We start from the raw sequence: 21,513 nt of genomic DNA on the forward strand, positions 1-21,513 counted from the left end.
ACAGCTGCAGTTAGCAATCAAAAATGGTCAGCATTTTATTCTCGTGTATTAAGTAATTAATCCAATAATAATCAAATATTTCGCCACATTTATCACACACTACTACATGACTAGAGACGATTTCCAAAGATCAAACAGAGATAAAGTTTATTAATATTCACGCATGCCCTTGTGCTGGCCGTAACGAATTACGCCACACGTACTTTGGTATATACTTTGAAAAGGCAAAACATATGATGATCACATTTTCATATAAAAAAAGTATTTGCCCCCATACTGAATACTTCTGTTTTTGTGTATCTCATACGGAACAGTTTTACATCTTCAAACGAAATACAACATAAAACACATCCAACTTGAGTAACACACCACAGTTTTATTTATTTATTTATTTTATTGAAGTAAAAAAAATTATCCAACAACTATCACCAATGTGAAAAACTAATTGCCCCCTTAAACTTAAACTCTGGTTGTGCCGCCTTTAGAAGAAATAACTACAAACAGATGCTTTTGATAACTGGAGATCAGTCTTTCACAGCCCTGTGGTGGAATTTTTCCCCGCTCTTATTTTCAAAACTGCTTTAGTTCAGCCACATTGGAGGGTTTTCGAGAATTAACTGCCTGTTTAAGGGCCTGCCACAGCATCTCAACTGGGTCATGTCAGAACTTTGACTAGAGAGTAGAATTCATGTTTCCCTCAATTACTGCAAGTTGCCCAGACCCTGAAGCAGCAAGACATCCCCACACCATCACACTGCCTCCACCACCATGCTTGACCATAGGTATGATGTTCTTTTTGTGTTTGGTTTACACCAGATGTAAAGGGACTCCTGTCTTCCGAACAGTTCCACTTTCGACTCATCAATCCACAGAACATTCTCCCGAAAGGTTTGAGGATCATCAAGGAGGAGTGTTTCGGTAAAATTCAGATGAGCCTTAATGTTCTTCTAGGTCAGCAGTGGTTTTCACTGAAAACCAGGGGAAATGAAAACCATCATGAATGCAGTTTCATATATTTGGGGAATTAGTAAGTGGGGGGGGGGCAAATACATTTTCACACAGGTCCAGTTGGTATTGGATAACTTGTTTGCCTCAACAAATATCATTTAAAAACTGTATTTTTTGTTTACTCAGGTTGACTTTTTACATTAGATTTTGTTATAAATTCTGAAACAATATAGCATGAGACACAAAAACAAGAAATCAGGATGGGCAAATACTTTTTCACAACACTGTAGATGTAAAATATGAAATGTCTGAAGCAGCATGCATACAGCGTAAGCCAAACAGAAATGGAGTATTTACATTCAGATGTGTCGGCAATACCTAGTTGCAGCGCATGGAGCTCCTCTTGACTTTTAGGAGATCTTGACCTTAGTCTGAGGCTTTTAGGTCTATTTATTATTAAAAATCAGCTAATTCAGTTTCTGTAGTGCTTTTGTAAAAGCTAATCATACTTTTTTTTTTACTGCCCAACTCCTTTATGTCAATCACCAATATATTTTGTTTTGCCGGTTGGAAACATGGGAGCAGGAAAAACAAAGAAGCAAGAATTCATTGAATAAAACATGCATTTATTTTGCACATCAGTTACCAACACACAGAACCAAACAATACTTTACAGGTCTGTTTACAACAAATGAAAAGGGAAGTTGCATATTTGCATAAAAACATCTATAATTTCTATATGGTCTTGCATTCAATAACAATACAAAATATTTTAGAGACATTTAAGGTACAAATAAATAGCCTGCACCTTTTGATGGAAGTAGGCACCAAAAGTTCTCAGGTATTGTGGCAGAAGAACATTCAGTGCTTTATAGGTCAATAGTAGTATTTTATAGTCAATGTGAAATTTCACTGTGACCCGATGCAGGGTGGATAAGATCGGGGTGATGTGGTCATATCTTCAGTTAGTCCAGAATGCAGCTGCAAGAGTTCTTGCTAGAACCAGGAGCTTGTTTATGAACCTGCTGGAACATCGATAGTAAGGCATTACTATAATCCAACCTAGTGGTGACAAACATGAACAACTTTTTCTACATCATGTAATGACAATATTTCTGAGATGAAAGAAGACTATCCTAGTAATATTATCTACATGAGCATCAGATGATAGACTGGAGTCAATAATCACTCCAAGGTCTTCTACTGCTGTATATGATGAAACAGAAAGACCATCCAGAGTTACTGTGAGATCAGAAAGATTACTTCTAGCTACACGTGATCCTAGTACTTCTGTGTTATCATAATTAAGTAAGAGGAAGTTAATAAGCATCCAACGTCTAATGTCTTTTACACAATCCTCAACTTTTAAGCTGCTGTCTGTTGTCTGGCTTCGCTGAAACATACAGCTGTGTATCATCAGCATAACAGTGGAAGATAATTCCATGTTTATGAATAATTTGACCTAGAGGTAGCATATATAAAGTAAAAAGCAGTGGGCCTAAAACAGAACCTTGTGGAACACCAAATTTAACCTCAGTATGTATGGAGAAGTCTCCATTTACATCTACGAACTGATAACGATCGGTCAGATAAGACCTGAGCCAGGAGAGGACTGTTCCCTTAATCCCAAAAACATTTTATAATCTATCAAGGAGCATAGTATGATCGATAGTATCAAAAGCTGTGTCGTAACTAAAATGACTAGGTTGCTGAATTTCCTCTAGTTAGTCAATACAATAATCCTCAATTTACTGATCAAAATGAAGCCACGAACAAGATAGATGAGAGAAGCAAAAATCCAGTTTATTGTTCAAAAAACAACATGAGATTCCCTCATGAGACGTCCCAAAAGTGATCTGAATCTAAGCACAGATTCAATGCCCTTTTATACAGTCTTATCTGTAGGTTATGCCTACTTATCTCATTATTTTGAAATCCCAATATGCTTTATTAACGTCTTTTCTGATTCCCCTTAAATCCAACTTTCCCCAAAACGAAGTATGATTAGAACGAGCTTTTCTCTTTCTGAATTCCCCTTAGAACACATTTTCAGTCATTGGATATCTCCTTATCTCCATGTTTTTCTTTTGGGTATTTAAAACAGTTTCCAGGCCTTCACTGCCATTCCCACTTCCGGTAACCGAGCTGTGTGCATCTCATCGCTCGTTGTCCTGAACAATTAATTGGATATTTTCATCACTTCTTCATTATGGGTAAGATATATTTTTATTATTGCTTAATGTTATATGTATTTCTTCTCTAATTCTGTTTGTTTATGGTTTTTGGTGCTCTTTAGACATTCTGTGAGTATATGTGTGTGTGCGTTTCTTTTGACCATATTTGTAAGTGTGTGTGCTCCTTTTGAACATGTTTGAGTATGTGGGTGTGTGTTTTTCAAAACATTGTATGAGTGTGTTTTTCTCAAATGAGTGTTTCTTCCCCTTTTCCATGCTTTTATCCATGTATTAATACCTTTTTCTTACATTCTTTGCATGTACTTGTTCATGTATTTATGTGAATATATTTTAAGTGTTACCACTACTGTCTAATCTCATTTCCGTCCTTGTGCTGATCTTCATCCAGCTAATCAACGCCCTGCTGCAGCCGGACTCTCTCTCTCTCGGCTGCTCAACCCCACAGGCCTCGGTGGCCAGAGTGAATATATACGTCATCAGCTGGCTTATTTGGCCATCAATGTTACAGCTCTGCTGGAACGTCTCTGATCCTCACCTGCACCTACCAGGCCTCCCTATTCCCCTGCCTAGCGGATCATTCCATCGGTGACCTATTTTCATGCTTCACTCAAACTGAAGCTCAATTTCTTCCTGTAACTTCTGTGGAGGGCCTGTTTATCATTTTCTTTGATGATGATATTAACTTTGCTACAAACACATCATATGACCTCTCACCTACAAATTATTCACCTATAAGCCCTATTCCCTCCCCAGAATATGTGTATGATAGTGATTCTCAGTAAACTGCATACTCTGTTACCCTCGTGTTTTCCTGTGTTTTAAATTTATTCCCACATTCCTCCCTTTGAAGATCTCTGAGCCTCATTCTTAATTCAAGGGATACCTATGTATAAATAATGTCTTTTACACCATTTGGCCACCATGCATCAATTGTCCTATTGTTACTGTTATATACCCTGCGTGCCGTCTGTCAATCTCTCCAGCCCTATATCATCCACTGCAGCTGAGACCTCTTCAATTGCCTGACCTGGGTGTCTCTCAAACAAATTTCGAGCTATCGGAGGTAAAACGTCCACTCTGGTATTGCTATTCCATTCAAAATAACACGGCAGCTGTAAAACTCGACGTAATGACCTCTCACCAGGCTGAGCCGGACACACAAACCAATACACTGCCATGGCTTCTAGTTGTGCAGATAACAAGATATTAAGATAATAAGTCAAGATGCTCAGGTAATTGGTTGATGTGATTGATACTATGTTGTTATACTGTATGTAAGTGATACGATTTGACTATATTCTGTTGACTACATCAAGCACTAACAATGCTCCTATTTTTGACTACATCTAATGATAATATCCCTATAGTGTCCTTATTTTCTCGGATAGGCCTTATTGACCACTACCTTGTATCTTCGGGACTCAAGGGTTCATTTGATTTTCCCAAAAGAAGTCTGACCCAGGGGTGGACGAAAAAACCTCTTAACCCAGTCGTGAGGAAAAATTCACACCCTGCCAGCACTGTGGGCTCGACAGTGGCTACACCTGGCTCAGCTTTTGACAATATGTGTCTCTGTAACCACAATATACATCATGAAATAAGTATAAACATTCCAACAGTCCATTCTGATCCATACTTCATTGTTCATGGGGCTCACGCCACCAACAGTTCATCATGCTTTATGTCCATAAGGTGGTCCACATGGTGAACAAGTTGTGTATGTCCTTGTCCACCCCTACAGAAACGATGTCTTCGACCCAGATATTTTGCATATCGCAGGGGGCCGCCCCTGGGGAGAGGTTAGGCTAGCACTTACACCAGGGCATGGCTCATCAATCCTCTTTTACTATACTGATTTCCGGGACGTCTTGTTTCTCCTGCGCCAGAAGTCCTGCCTTATGCAAGTCCTGCACGTGATGACTTGTGGTGTGAAGTCCAGTGAAGTTCGTTCTCTGCATCTAGACACTTGCACGTGCTAAAAGCAAGCCTTGATCATGCATTACAGAGTGTAGCTTCAGCGTTTTCTACTTGTTATAATTGCCATGCAGTAACAACTAGTAGGTGTGTAAGTGAACCCATGTTTTCATGCAAAATGGGGTTATGCAAACATCGGTATAAAAATGTCCAGTATCAATATAAGTATATACCAGTATTCCTCATTACACCGCATAATATACCTGCAAGCTTAAGTATTCCAGAGCATTTAATACACATTGTAATATACACATTGTAATATAACTCCCTTCCCCCCTTTTGAGGCGGACAAGCCTCAACCAAAGGAGAGAAGGGAACGAGGGTCCGGTTCTAAGGCTGGACAACCACATGCTAGCCAGCAACATTATTAACAGCAACTAGGATAAGCCGCCTGCCAAGGGGGATAACACAGCATGCAAGTAGGCCTATCATACACAAAGCTATAGCAATGGCAATGCTGAGGCGGGTCAACATGGATGCCCAATCAGTGGAGAAAAACCAAGACAACCATGTAGGCGAATTGGGGGTAAAGCCCGTGTTACGGACATGTTCCTCCCACAGCTGTTTAAGCCAGGTCAGGACCTTGGTCAGGGCACCACGTGTTCCAGTATGCAAGGGTATAATGGCACAACATTCAGCCCCAGCCATGGTGCACACTCCTTCATCTGGGGCACGCATTTGATCAAAAGCAAAGCAGTTCTGAGCAGTCATAATAGAAGTAGCATGCAATTGTTCACGGACCAGACCCAAAGCATCGAGCGAATAGTTAATGAACCGCTGTTGATTGTACCAGATGTAGTTAATCCATGCTGTGTTACGGATTACTTGGACGCTGGGTAGTAGCACAGTGGCAAATCCACCACCCATGGATTCAATGGCCTTATATTGATTCGGGACACCCAGAGGTGTTCCACCAAAGTCAAGAGATACACTTGGGTCCAGAGCCCAGTCGGAGTACTGTACATCATCAAAATCTCACATATAATCTGTCCACGAGGATACGTGTGCAACGTCCCTTCTTGGGCGTGAAAGCACAGTAATGTTGTTATATGTGTCGTTAGTCAACTGGAGCACACGAGTCTTACCTTCCAGGCATACTGGGCTGCAGCACCCCATCCAATCCATAGGGAGGGTCTGGCGTACCTGGTCTCCGCCACAATACCAAAAAATGTCCACCAAGGGCAAAGTGCCATCTACTAAATCTGGCAACTGTATACAAACCATCGAAGAATCTGTACACGTATAATCTGTATTGTTGTCACACTGGGCACGGGTGGACACCATAGGCACGAAGGCTAGCTTAATGTGAATACAGTCGCTAAATATGTTGCCCACAAAATCAAGGCCTTCCTCAGAGCAAACACAGAGAGGAAAGGTGGACGGGAAGCCAACATAAACGGGAATAGAAGCATCAAGAGGGGTACTCGCTGGGTGGAAGTCACAGCTCTGGCTCACGTTGCGCATCCAAGCTGGGTCATAGCTGAAGGACGCTGCCCCCAATAGACAGATGGTAGGACACAAGTAATGTTCATTGTAAGGTTCTATCAAACATTCATCCAAATTTCCCAAAGGTCGCATGAGAGGGGATCGAGCACTACGCTCATGACATACGAGACAGGTGTGATTGGTAACCGTGCAAGCTGTATGAAACATCCAATTCAAATACAAATTGCTGTGAGGGCGGGTAACCTCCTTATAAAAGCTATATCTCTGCAGCTTTACCATTTGGGTGGCGGCGGTCCTCTCGACTACAACAGTTTGGGGTGGATCACTGCATGCTGTCTGGTTACAACGAAAAGTAAAGTGGAGGTGTGATATCGTTTTCAGTCCCCTAATGCGAGTAATACCATTTGCCGGGGTAATATTACTGACTCTGAAGGTGCCCGCTGAGCAAAGAAACAACTTTGGGCAACCGGTGATCTTTAATGGACCTACTTGAGCGACCAATTGGACAGATTGTAGCATGCCTGCTCTCTGATGCAGAAAATCAGTCCCAGGTGGCTGCCGGTGTGTACTTCTTAACAAGGAGCGCTGCATGCTCCACATTCTGTAATGGACGGTATAGTTGGTGTCTGTTCTAAGCAACTGTGCACCCTGGGCCAATTTAAGCAAAGCTAAAGCACATCTACGGTCTATATTAGCAGGAGTAGTTGGGCTCATCGGTATGAGGAGGCCATTAGTGTGTCTGTATGATCTGCGAGGGATTACAGCATTATCCTGCCCAGCGCTAGGCACCCGCAAATGAAAGATTGTGCTACTGTTTCTGATGGTAGTGTGGTGCAATGATGTTTCAGTCATGGGTACTATTATGGGTACTGCCACCTAGAATGATAATAATAAGTGTGGTCATTCCGACAGCACTTATTACCATGATGGCTGCAAGAAGCACCCCGATTTTAATGTGATGGTTGGTGCGGTTCAGCCACATCTGGGGGTATGGCGTTGGGGCCAGCTTGGGGAACGACATCTGGTCCAACTGCAGGAACTACCTCTGGAAACGGAACTGCAAATTCAGGTGAAAGGAGCTGTAGAATTTGCTGGTTTATATCTATGACAGGGACAGTGTTCAGGTGCTGTTGGGGTTGCTGGGGATAAGCAAGGATTTCGAGATCTCTCAGATCCTGTAGATTAAGAGTCCCCAATAGCTGCTCGTACGGATGACGGTCGTTCTCTAACAACTGCACCCCTCCCTCCCCTGTCTCGTCGTCAAATATGAAAGGGGCTTCAGGAATCTGGTCTAGGTTTGGATAGGGTATGGAGGTGCAGGGACTTCCTCAGGTAGTATGTCAGCCACGTCTGGTACTACCCGTGAGTCTTCACCTGGAATCATCAATGGTCTGTGCTCTGGAGTGCTACCACCTGGTGTACTTGTAGCAGTGTCACTATCAATTGCTAAAGTAGTCTCCCTTTCCCTCCTTGAGTAGGATGCTGGAGCCTATCTTCCCCGTCTTCAGTTGGGCGCAAAAGTCTGCCTTTTCCCGCCCCATGGCTGCAGTGGTTTAGGTGGTACCAGTGCTTCTTTACCTTCAACTTTTACTGCAGTTGGGGTTGCTGCAACCACCTTGAATGGTCCTTCCCTTTGAGGGTCATTGAAGCGCTTCCTTTTGAATGTACATATGTACACCTAGTCCCCTGGTTCCACAAGTCTTTCAGGTGTGGTGACGTCTCCACCATGGATTGCCTCATGCACCTGCGAATACAAATGCCTGTGGATGTGGGTTAGGTGGCACACATATTCCTGCATTTCACCCTCTAGTTGTTCAAGAGGTGGGCCCTTGTAGGGACCCCGAGTAAACGCCATAGGCATAGAGCGACCCGTCAACATCTCATGTGGGTTAGATGAGTAGTACGGTTAGTCTGGGACCGCATTTTCATTAGGGCTAGTGCAATGCTTGAACCCAGGTAAGCTGTGAGCTTTCACAGATCTTTGTACCCCAGCTTATGCTCCATACACAAAGCCTTGGCTACTGCCTTTATATCCTGATTAACAAAATGCGGAGAATTGTCTGAGCTGATGAAATCCGGAACTTCAAACCGTGGAATAACTTCCCTACACAGAAACTTAGCCACTGTTAATGCCTCTTGATTGGCTGTTGCAACTGCCTCTACCCAACGACTGAAGCAGTCTGTCATCACCAATATGTATCTCTTACCCTCCTTCTGATTGTCACTGCCCATATCCACAAAGTCCATTATTATGTGCCTGAATGGACCCTTTGGTTCTGGAATGTGCCCTATAGGGGCTGTGAAGTTCTTGCGGACATTTTGTCTTATGCATGTCTTGCATTGATTTAGTGCCTTATTAATCATGCTAGCTAAGTAGGGGAACCACCAAACCTCCCCGATTTTCCCCAAGGTTTCTCCTCTATTACCATGGTCCACCCCATGTACATCTTTTATGAGCAGTGGTAAGAGACTCAGTGGGGCCACACACAAGCTTTCTACATTCCACCACAGCCCTGTGCCTCGTTCTTTCTTTGCTCCTCTAGCTATCCATTTAACTCTTTTTGTATTTCCACGATTTGTTCCACATTATCCTCTTGTGGGTTTCGGACCTCTTCCTCCCCAGGGTTTATCAATGCCAGCACTGGTGATGATCCTAAAGCAGCTTTCTTTGCTGCCTCATCTTCTGCCGTGTTATCCCTAGTAACAAAAGTACTATCAGTCTTGTGAGCCTGAGATTTCACGATCGCTAGGTCAGCTGGCAAGGACATAGCATACAACAAATCTGATATAGCTGCTCCATGAGTAATTGTGGACCCATCTGCCCTCTGAAATCCTCTTTGTGCCCATATAGGCCCAAATACATGACATACTCCATATGTATATGCTGAATCAGTATAAATTGTACAGCTTTTACCACTTCCTAGTTCACATGCAGCAGTCAGAGCCCTTATTTCTGCCAATTGTGCTGAGCAGGGTCGGGGTAAAGAGACCTCCCTTACTGTTTTAAACGAAAGAGGATCCAACCTAGCCTCTACGACAGCAAATCCAGCTTTACAACTGATCTATAAAGAACACATGTTGTGCATTTGACAAAGGCTGATTGACAAAAGCAAGTGCTTTTAGGAATTTTTCTGATTCGGACACGCTTTCATGGGGCAACACATCTTGAGGAGTAACCATTTTGTCAGCGGGGTTAACCTTGTTACACCTTTCTATGTTTAACTCTGGAGCAGACAGAATGACATCGCACCCTGTGTGTCGTGAGTTTGTAATGATGAAAGACTGACTGGTCAATAATGCATGCAATGCATGTGTTGTGTACAGCGTGGCAGGATACCCCTCGTAAGGGAGGATGCCTTTTGGTATGCAAATGCGGCAGCTGCCAAGGCACGATAACACGGTGGCATTCCCTTCTCAACGTTAATCGGTGTAGTACTGTAGTACGCTATAGGTTGTTTACCTACACCTGGTTGCTGTTGTGTCAATACAGCAGATGCAATGCCTCGTTTTTTTTAAATATACAAATGAAAGGGTTTACCATTGGGTTTGCCAATGCAGGCACTGACAGGGGCAGCCGTGGCTCAGGTTGTAGAGCGGGTTGTCCACTAATCGTAGGGTTGGTGGTTCTATTCCCAGCCCATGTGACTCCACATACCGAAGTGTCCTTGGGCAAGACACTGAACCCCAAGTTGCTCCTGATGGCAAGTTAGTGCCTTGCATGGTAGCTCTGCTACCACTGGTGTGTGTGTGAATAGGTGAATGAGACACAGTGTAAAGCGCTTTGGATAAAAGCACTATATAAGTGTGCCATTTACATCAACGTGTCTTTGAGTGATTCAAATGCAGCTAATGCCCCAGGGGTCCAGGTAAGAGGAGCATTTTGCTGTGTTTGGTCTGCGCTTTTGATTAAATCACAGAGTGGTTGAACTATTAGGGCAAAGTCACAGACCCATGGTTGGCTAAAACCTGCCATTCTTAAGAATGCTAACATTTGTCGTACGGTTTGCGGTTGGAGTGCTTTCCTAATGGCTTCCACGTGCAGCTTGCCCCTTCTAGGACATATCCCAAGTACTCTACTTTAGCTTTACAAAACTGGAGTTTTTCTCTACTCACTTTGTGGCTGTTTTCGGCTAGCATAGTTGACACCTTTACAGAGTCTTCCTGACATTGTTCTTTGGTCGGGCTACAGAGTAAAAGGTCATCCACGTATTGCAACAAGGTACTACGACAATTCAGAGTCTCAAGGTCATGAGCCAGAACCTGGTTGAATATAGAGGGGCTTTCACAATATCCCTGGGGAAGTCTCGTGTATGTGTGTTGTTGTCCAGCATAAGTGAACGCAAATAGATGCTGTGAATCTGGGTGGAGAGGTACACTAAAAAATGCAGAGCATAGATCAATTACCGTATATCACTTTGTTCCCTCAGGTATGTTTGATAACAATATGTGCGGGTCTGGAACAATTGGCATTTCAGGTATCACTGTTTGATTTATAGCTCTCAAATCATGCACTAACTTCCATTTATCTGAATCGGGCTTCTTGACAGGAAAGATGGGAGTGTTACAAGCGCTCCTGGTGGGAATCAATACACCTGCTTCAATTAGCCCTTGTATGGTTGGTCTTAAACCTTCCCTGGCTTATGAGGACAATGGGTATTGTTTTTGATATGGAAGGTGAATGTTTCCTTTGACTTTTATCTTTGCTAGCGCTCCTTCTAACCCTACATCTGTTGGTTGCTTTGTCCATAACTTTTCTGGCACTTTTCTTAGCAGTTCTTCCTCATCTGGATCTTTTCCTTCCTCTACCATTACCATCTGATTTTGCCCTGCAGCTACCTTATGAATCACGACGCATGTTGCTTCTATTGGGGCTACTGCTGTTACAGAGATTTGTATGAACTGCACATCAGGTGACCTGTGTAAGTATGGGTTCTCAGTTGGTTTCCATTCCCTCACGTCCCTAGCCTGCTTAACCATTGGTCCTAAATCGTTAGGTTCAAACTTATTTGCGACCATAAGAGAGACATCGGGGACTGCATTCTCCACCTGGTACAGATTTTTCAGTCTTTCTGGCAGTTGTACCATAGCCCAGCTCAGTCGGGTCACATTGTATCTTTGCCCCTAGTTTACACAGGGCATCTCGGCCTAGTAAGTTCACTGGTGCCCCTGGAGAATATAGCAGGGGTGTCTGTAGAGTAACACCATCGAGTGTAAGTTCCTGAGGCTCTGTAAAGCATAAACTCTGTATTTTTCCCAAGAAGCCCATAGTTTGAATTGCTTTACAGGTGAGGGGGAGCTGTGAGCCTTCTTTCCCGATGCTTGAATAAGCAGCCCCTGTATCAATCATGAAGGGTACCTTTAATCTCTTCCCGACCGACACCGGGACCGTTGGTTCTTGTTCCGGGTGCAGTGACGTACTGCATCAGCTCCCTCTCTGACTTCTCTGGGCCTCTTCAACTCTGTTGTTGGTTTGGCCCTCCATTAGGGCCCAACATCGACCCTCCAGGAGGCACTGGGGGCTGCAATTGTTGTTCCATCCATTGGTTCCCTCGTCCCTGTGCCAAGGCATGTGGCCCTAGGGTCTGACCTCTCCTCTCAGCCCTATGCACTTGATCTCGCCATGTGTTCCTAGCCATTGCCTGTGGACAATTTCTCCTGAGGTGACTTGGGTTTCCAAATGTCCAACATCCTTCAGCAGACATGCTCTGTTGGGTGGGTCCTTGCATTGGACCTCCACGAAAGAACCCTTTGTCTCAGCCCCTGTTCTGAGGCATCAGTCCTTGGAATCTGTAATTCTGGGGAGCTTGGGGCCTCCTTCATACATGTATTCAACAGGTGCCAGCTGCATTGTAGGTATCTGTACAGGAGTGTATGTTACTTGTGCTTGTGTCGGTACTGCCACTGGGACGGCGGCCACAATTGGCTGTTCCTGAGGTGCCGTGGCTTGTGGTGTCACCATCAGCGCACCTTGTTTGGCACTCTCTTTCTTATTTTCTTTCTCTTCTTGCTTTGCTCTTACTACCTCTCCCAGCTGTGCCTTGTACAGTTGGGTCATCAATGCCTCGGCTGCTTCTTTAGTTTCCTTTTTCTTTTTCCTGTACTGATCTACATGATGTGTTACATGTGCTATGAATGAGTTCCATTCCATTGTATTCAGTCCCACTACGCTTTCTAATTTTTCTTGCACATCCTCAGGTAGCGCTTTCTTTAGCATCATCCTGAAGAGTCCTGCACTGGCAGAGGACTCGTCCCATTTGCCTCCTGTCTCGTCTCTCCATTTGTCCTGAAACTCTTGCACAAATTTAATTATATTTTCTTCTTCTTTCAGTTTGATAGTTTCTAGCTGTCCTGGATCTAACTTTGTGGGGTACATTTTTCTTATTGCTCCCCACACAATATTCCGCCTCAGGCCAAACGGCATTGGATTGCACCTGGGGTCATCCATCTCTTTCTTCAAGTTGGCCATTTCCATTATTTCTTCAGTTCAACCTTTGCCCACAGTCTGACACAATATGACTTTTATGTCTCCAATGGCTAACAGTTGTCCTGTTGTTTTCTCCTCAAACTTGGTTATCCACCTTTGACTTCCATCACACAGATTTGGAGGTTTCTGTACCAATCCAGTTAAGTCCATAAAGGTCCACGGTACATATTGCACTGCCTTGTAGCAGATCTCTTGCTAGTGCCTTCATTTGTAAATTGATTTGGAGCTTGGAGTGAATTTCATTCACGTAATGCCATCCTCTCATATTGGCCAGAGCCACCTCTTTCATCGTGTTGGGCATTTGCAATAGTAAAGTCCATATCAGCTCCCCCTCTTTCTTCTATTTCATCTTCCTCCTCCACTGAGGTCTCCGTCCCTTCTAGTTCACGCAACCTTTGTTTAGTTAGCTTCAATAATTCTGTCTGATCTTTTATGGCGTGGTCCATCTGTTGTTTGATTACCACTATTAATTGCGTACTATCCAATTGTGCGTGACCTACATTGCGACTTTCCACAGCAGCCTCACATGCACTTCTGGCCAATTCTCTCACTTGGTGGAATTCTCTTCCTTCTTCCTGTACCAAACCCTCCAGATTCCCTAGTCTTGTCTTCAACCGTTCCCCTTCCTCGTTTCTCAGTGCAATTATTGTCATGTCCCCTTCCATGTGGACGATCTGACCTCTGATGGCTTGTGAGTCCAGCTGTTCTGTTTGCGTGTCTGCATCATTAGTTCTTACAATTACAATCTGCCTTTGTCGTTCTTGTTGTCCATTTGCCACATCTTTCAACCCTTAGCTTACTTTGGGAGGGGGATCTACCGTCACTTCTTCTTTGAGTGTCTTTTTCCTTTTTCTGTTTTCTTCCTGTCTTTGTAGCTCCCCATCCTCTTCTTGGCGTACGCACTGCTGGTTGTTTCCCATATGGGGGTGCTAGTAAGTTGGAACTGATGTGCTTCTTCCCAGTATGCTTGCACCTCTTTGTCCTCAGCGCGTGTGTTCATATGGAGTACAGACAGCGTGCTTCTCTGTCTCCCCTAGCTTCCTCTTCGTCCAATGGCCTGCACATCCCATCAAATGTTCCATACAATTTCATCCTAGCAAGTTCCCATCCTTCGATGTTTGGTAGGTCGCCTTGTGTCAGTGATGGGTATATTCCCACCGTGCGTGGAGGTGGTTGGGGAGTGTACTGCATGTTGTATGGTGGTGGGATGCTGGGTCCCTGCTGCATCCCATATGGTGGCGCCATTCCTTTTTCCCTATCCTTTTCTGACTTTTCACTCTCCCCCTCAGCTTCCTTCAATTTTACTTTGTGTTCCTTAACTTCCATCTCCTAAGCATCCTCCTGCTGTTTCTTCTCATGCTCTTTCCTTGCTTGTTCTTTCCTTTTCCTATCCATCTTTCCTTCTAGCTCAAACCACCCCACTATCTCCTCCTTTTTTTCTAGCCTGGCCTTGGCTTTTTCTCCCTTTTTCTTTTCATTCCAGCAAGCTAACCTCTGTATCATCTTTTAGCACATTCATTCATCAAATGTTCCCTCTGTTGGCCATTGCAACTCTCCAGCTGTCCTGTCATGCCATTTCTTGCAACAATGCCTTATATACTTTTCATGTTTTTTATGTTTTCTTGTTATTATCTCTATTGGAGACTCCATACTCTATGAATCATGCCTACTCCCTAGTTACTCCTAGGTTACTTATGATGTGACTTATCTCCAAAATGTATCAATTAGGTATTTTCCTGAGGCTGTACCTTGTGACCCACACCCCGTCTGCCAATAGCCTGATTGCTAACCGATCAACTCCTACCAATAGCAGTAATAATTACACTACAGAGTTGTCTCAACTGACTATACTGTGAATTTCCTCTAAGCCTTCTTCAGTGCTCGTATGACTGGTGTTCGTGATAATAAATATTTACATTTACATTTATACATTTACATTTATTTACATAGCAGACGCTTTTATCCAAAGCGACTTACAAATGAGAAAAATACAAGCAAAGCGATACATCAAGCAGCGAACAATACAAGTAGTGCTACCATACAAGATCCATTAATTGAGTTCCAGAAGAAGCAAAGTGCACAGAGTAGAGGTGTAAGTGCAATTTTTTTATTATATATATAAATATTTATAAATATTTACTCCCCTTACCTTTTTTCCCTTTTTGTCTGTTTTTTTTATGATGCTCATGCTCTTTATCTGTTTTACTTTTTTCCAGTGCGTAGAGGTATAGTAGGTGTCATGTATCATGACGGAGTGGAGATAGAATAGATGCAAGTGCAGTATGAACAGTTGTTTATTTTAAAAGAGAGACAGGCAGACAAATCCAAAACGTGATCCATAAGCGTAATCCAAAACAGGCGAAGGTCAGGCGATCGGCAAACAGGCATACACAGGGTTAAACATGAATCAGGGTTGTGGTCACGGAAAACAGGGTTGATAAACTAAACGAGAAACATGAACTATGACGGGGAACTGGGAGCGGATAATCCAGCGTGAACTAACTCTAAACATGGGCCGTGACTATGACTACTATACGAACTAATCTAACTCTATGATAATCTTCCGCACCGTGTGCTGGGAGGCGCGCGGTATATATGGGGACATGATCAGCGTCTAAACTGCTAGCAGCTGAGAGCAATACAGACACACGTGAAATCCCAGCCAATGACAGAACAGGAAGGAGACATGACAGAAACATAAACAAAACACACGTGTCCAGATGTCACTACTGTCAACAATGGAAAAGCAGGTGCTCGCGCATTCGTGCTTAGAGCACGCTGCTTCAAGGAGGAATCATGACAGAACCACCCCCCCCCCCCCCCCCCCCAAAGGCACTTCTCCCGGAGTGCCATGTCATCCCATTTCATTGGCGGCCCCGGCACCCTGGGCTGAATGTCCCAAGCAGAGCCAGGAAACCGCACAGTGTTCTTGGTGGCGCAGGGAAGCGGCGCGATGTCCCTGGCTGAACAGGGAGGCAGAGTGACGACCACAGCTGAGCAGGCAGGCCGAGTGAAGTCCTCGGCGGAGCATGAAGGCAGAGCAACGACCACAGCTGGGCATACAGGCTGAGCGATGTCCTCGGCGGAGCATGAAAGCGGAGCGACGACCACAGCCGGGCAGGCAGGCTGAGCAACGACCTCCGCGGAGCATGAAGGCAGAGCGACATCCTTAGCGGAGCAGGAAAGCAGAGCGACGTCCTCGGCTGAACAGGGAAACAGAGCGCTGTACTCAGCAGAGCAGGGAAGCAGAGCATGAAAGTAGGGCGACGTCCCCGGCTGAACTGGAGGGCAGAGCGACGTCCTTGGCTGAGCAAGAAGGCAGAGTGACGTCCTCAGCTGAGCAGGAAGGCAGAGCGAAGTACTCAGCGGAGCCTGCAAGCTGAAGGTCATGTCAGCAGACTGGGATGTGAGCAGAGCTTGGTTGTCCTTTTCAGCAGACTCAGGCATGAGCAGAACTTGGCTATGCGTGTCAGCAGACTCGGGCGTGAGCAGAACTTGGCTGTGCATATCAGCAGACTCGGGCGTGAACAAAACTTGGCTGTGCGTGTCAGCAGACTCGGGCGTGAGCAGAACTTGGCTGTGTGTGTCAGCAGACTCGGGCTTTGGCAGAACTTGGGTGATCGTATCAGTAGACTTGGGTGTGACATCAGAAACTTGAGACTTGACCTGGACTTCAGAGACTGGAGACTGGACTTGGACCTTGGTCCATAAAAATGGAAAGAATATGGCACAGCAGGGAATCTGCATAAAGGATGGAAATGCATTGTAGGTATTATCTGCTTTTATTTGATGACTGTTTATAGAAATGTGCAGTTTAATAAATGAGTAAAATATCTAGATACAAGAGATGATACCTGAAATATAACTACTCTTAATTTAATGTGCTAAGTCAGTACATAGCTCTACTGTATGTTTATATATACATATACATATATATCCATCCATCTTCTATACCTCTTAATTCTTTTCAGGGTCACGGGGGAACCTGGAGTCTATCCCAGGGAGCATCGGGCACAAGGCGGGGTACACCCTGGACAGGGTGCCAATCCATCACAGGGCACAATCACATACACATTCATACTCTTCAGACACACCAATCAGCCTACCATGCATGTCTTTGAACTGGGGGAGGAAACCAGAGGAAACCCCCACACCACGGGGAAAACATGCAAACTCTGCACACAGAGTTTTTCCACATTGGGAATCGAACCCCCGACCCTGGAGGTGGGAGGTTATTAACTTGTAGTCAGTATTTAAACAGAAGTGATCTTTATATCTTTATCTGTTTCTGCTGTCACTGTTGAGTGGAACAGGTCATACCTGTCTCTCTAAAACTCCTCCTATTAAAGAAGTACAGAGTCTGAGACGACTGCAGTCCTTTTGCAGTGTTCTGCTCTGGTGAGTTTAGTTTTATTCTCGGTTTATGGAGAATTCTGAGTCTCATTTTCAGCTCTGTGAAAGGAAGTGATTACTAACTGGACCTGCAAAGTCGTATATTAACTTTAAACAAACCTGAAATCAGGGTGTGATTACTTTTGATCAAAGTGAAAGTGAATCTGAACATTCGGACTGGAGAGAACAACAACAGCAGCAAAATAAAATGGCTTCTAAGTTTTCAGAGGAGGATTTCTCTTGTCCTGTGTGCTGTGAAATCTTCAAGGATCCTGTTCTCCTGCGCTGCAGTCACAGTGTGTGTAAAGTGTGTTTGCAGAAGTTCTGGGAGAACAAAGGATCCAGAGAATGTCCTGTTTGTAGGAGGAAGTCGTCTATGGAGGGACCTCCCAGAAATCTGGCCTTAAAGAACCTGTGTGAGACTTTCTTACAGGAGAGAAGTCAGAGATCTTCATCAGCGTCTGAAACAGTCTGCAGTCTGCACAGTGAGAAACTCAAACTCTTCTGTCTGGATGATCAACAGCCGGTGTGTGTGGTGTGTCAGACTTCAAAAATACACACCAACCATAAATTCTGCCCCATTGATGAGGCTTTAACAGACTGTAAGGTAAATAAAATGTTCCTGTAAAAGGTACATGTAAAAAAGAGTTTATTCTACATATCAATATCTACATGTTCAATATAAACACAGTGTAATAATTAAATAATAAATGATAATTGCCTTGTGATAAATTTAGTAAATAATAACAAATGTGAGTCTGCTATTCCATCATCTTCAGATTTTCAGCATCTGAAGTGTCTCCTGTATAAACAGGAGCAGATCTTCCATGTTAGACTAAAGCAGTGTACACCAATAAACCCACATCCTATAAGTCTACACTTTTCATTGTTTCTTCTGTACTTGGTGCATTTGAAAAGCTCTAATGAGTGCTTGTAAGAGAGAATACAGCTATTACTAAACACAGAGTCTCCATGCAGTGTGTTGATTTGTTTCAGGAGGAGCTGAAAACTGCTCTGAAGCCCCTACAGGAGAAACTGAAGATCTTTAAAGACTGTAAACTGAACTGGAGTCAGACTGCAGAACATATAAAGGTTAGAATCAATAAGATGGCTTTGATATTAGAATGATATTTTGCATCACTGCAGAATCAGTTCTATTTCATTTGATTTCCTCTTCACTGCAGATTCAGGCCCAACACACAGAGCGGCAGATTAAGGAGGAGTTTGAGAAGCTTCACCAGGTTCTACGAGATGAAGAGGCAGCCAGGATAGCTGCACTGAGAGAGGAAGAGGAGCAGAAGAGTCAGATGATGAAGGAGAAGATTGAGAAGCTGAGCAGAGACATATCATCTCTTTCAGACACAATCAGAGGCGTAGAAGAGGAGCTGAGAGCCGAAGACATCTCGTTCTTACAAGTGAGGATCATTTAGTCAGTGTTTATACTGTGAGAAAGTAAAACTTCTTTCCATCATCAGAAACGTCACATTTCAGTGGTGTAAAAATGTCAGTCAGATCCACTGATATTTGCTTTGTTGTTTTACAGAACTACAAGGCCACAGTGAGAAGGTGAGTGATGTGCTTCCTGTCTCTCTCGTTCTCTGTGTTTCTGACTCCAAACCCACAGCAGCACTGACTCCTGAATGTCTTTGCAGAGCTCAGTGCACACTGCAGCATCCAGAGGAGCTTTCAGGACCACTGATCCATGTGGCAAAACATCTGGACAACCTGAAGTTCAGAGTCTGGGAGAAGATGCAGGACGCTGTCCAATACAGTAACAATCTTTCTTTCTTTCTTTGTGTATGTGTGTGTGTGTGTGTGTGTGTGTGTGTGTGTGTGTGTGTGTGTGTATGTGTGTGTGTTCATGTGTGTGTGTTAAAACATGAATATTTTTTGTGTGTGTGTGGTTTCAGCACCTGTAACTCTGGACCCCAACACTGCTCATCCTTACCTCATTGTATCTGATGATCTGACCAGTGTGAGATTCAGTGGTGAGAAACAGAAGCTTCCTGATAATCCAGAGAGATTTGGTGATTGTTGGTGTGTCCTGGGCTCTGAGGGCTTTAACTCAGGGACACACTGCTGGGACGTTGAAGTAGGAGACTGTACAGAGTGGGATGTGGGTGTGATGACAGAATCTGCTCAGAGGAAGAGAGATATATACGTCAGAAGTGGAATCTGGTGTGTGGTGTATTTTGATGGTGAATATAAAACACGTTCTACAACATGGCCACGCACTCTCCTCTCAGTAACACAGAAGCTCCAGAGGATCAGAGTGCAGCTGGACTGGAACAGAGGAAAGCTGTCGTTCTCTGACCCTCTCACTAACACACACATACACACTTTCACACACACATTTACTGATAAATTACTGCCACTTATAGATGTTGCTTGTAAAAAATCTCCTGTAAAGATCCTCCCACTTCAGTGCTCTGTAAGAGTGAATCAGATCAGTTAGAGCTGATATTGTTTTATTCCAATTCATTAATGAAATATTGCTGATGAAAAGATTCATGTTCTTTGTGAAAGTCTGTTTTTACTGAAGCTCTGAACACTTCATTGTGGAAGTTATTTTGAAGTGTTATATTATTATTTCGACTCACCTTATCAATTACATCAAAATAATGTGAAAACTCAAAATAATAAGATAATATCTCGAATATTAATATATCTTGAAGTTCCAAGTTATTAAATGAAATTTTTAAAGTGAAAATAACGACCTACTGTGTTGAAATAATGAATTATTAAATAAAAATAATGTGATAAAGTTCAAATAACTCCATAGTACATTTCCCCACAACTTTCAGTTCAGGGCTTCCAGAAACAAATAAACCACAGAATGAATTTAAAATCATAAAAATATGTTTAAATGTAGATCTCTATGAGTTAGATTAATTAATTTTATTCCTGAATTTAAATCATTGTAAATAAACTGAGGCTTTGAAGACTGGTGTCTTTACTGTATTTGTATTGTTAGCGCTATGCTGTTAATCCTGGGTGAAATGTTTAGCTGGATGTGTGTGTTATGTGTGAAACTGTGCAGTGGAGGAGAATTCAAATTGTCCTCTAAGTTTCCCTCCACCAGCAGTTTGTGGTTGTGTAAAGATCAGATGGATCTGTACGTTAATCCTGCATTATTAGTTAAATAGTGGAATGTGATTCTGAACAATTTCACATTCCCAGTTATATAAGGGTGTACAAACTTATGCAAGCTGGGTATTGGGTTCTTTTTGTTTTTATTTTTTTCCCTAAAATATTTCTGTTTGTTTGTCACTTGACATTTATATGTTGAAATTCCACAATAAAGGTGAAAAAGGTTCAGACATGATTTATTTTTACATCACAAAAACCTGCCATTTAACTTAGGGGTGTGTAAACTTTTTATTTCCACTGTAGATATCAGCAGTTCTGCACAAGCTAAGAATTTTAACACAGCTGCAGTTAGCAATCAAAGATGGTCAGCATTTTATTCTCGTGTATTAAGTAATTAATCCAATAATAATCAAATATCTCGCCACATTTATCACACACTACTACATGATTAGAGACGATTTCCAAAGATCAAACAGAGATAAAGTTTATTAATATTCACGCATGCCCTTGTGCTGGACGTAACGAATTACGCCACACGTACTTTGGTATATACTTTGAAAAGGCAAAACATATGATGATCACATTTTCATGTAAAAAAGTATTTGCCCCCATACTGAATACTTCTGTTTTTGTGTATCTCATACGGAACAGTTTTACATCTTCAAACGAAATACAACATAAAACACATCCAACTTGAGTAACACACCACAGTTTTATTTATTATAGAACACTTTGTTACGCTACCGCCGGCAGAGGGCGCTGCGGCGTCGAAGCGCAAAGACTGCTGCTGAGCGCGCGTGCACGAGACTCTTGTGTATGGACACGCGCGGTTCGTTTGTTTTGATTCTCCCTGTGTGCGAGCGTTGGTTGATTTACTCCAGGTGTCGGTGATCTAGTTTAATTCTGTTGATTATTTAAACCCCTTGTGCTGCTGTGCATTTCGCGCAGTATTAGATCTATATGTTTGAATGTAGTAGCGAATGC

At 43.2% G+C, this 21,513-nt stretch overlaps 1 protein-coding gene and 1 long non-coding RNA gene across 2 annotated transcripts; both read left to right on the forward strand.

Annotated features, from left to right (window-relative positions):
• Positions 1–3,075: 3,075 nt before the first annotated feature.
• Positions 3,076–3,941, forward strand: LOC128632897 (uncharacterized). Its single transcript, XR_008396517.1, has 2 exons — positions 3,076–3,161; positions 3,532–3,941. It is a non-coding gene; the product is annotated as an uncharacterized LOC128632897 (long non-coding RNA).
• A 13,436-nt stretch (positions 3,942–17,377) lies between these two features.
• On the forward strand, positions 17,378–20,381 carry LOC128632892 (zinc-binding protein A33-like). Its single transcript, XM_053680659.1, has 6 exons — positions 17,378–18,046; positions 18,436–18,531; positions 18,624–18,854; positions 18,983–19,005; positions 19,092–19,210; positions 19,350–20,381. The coding sequence occupies exons 1-6, from the start codon at positions 17,648–17,650 to the stop codon at positions 19,892–19,894; spliced, it is 1,413 nt and encodes a 470-aa protein (XP_053536634.1). The 5' UTR covers positions 17,378–17,647; the 3' UTR covers positions 19,895–20,381.
• The last annotated feature ends 1,132 nt before the right edge of the window (positions 20,382–21,513 follow it).

The sequence above is a fragment of the Ictalurus punctatus genome, chromosome 6 (assembly GCF_001660625.3).
Source record: "Ictalurus punctatus breed USDA103 chromosome 6, Coco_2.0, whole genome shotgun sequence".
Taxonomy (NCBI): Eukaryota; Metazoa; Chordata; class Actinopteri; order Siluriformes; family Ictaluridae; genus Ictalurus; species Ictalurus punctatus.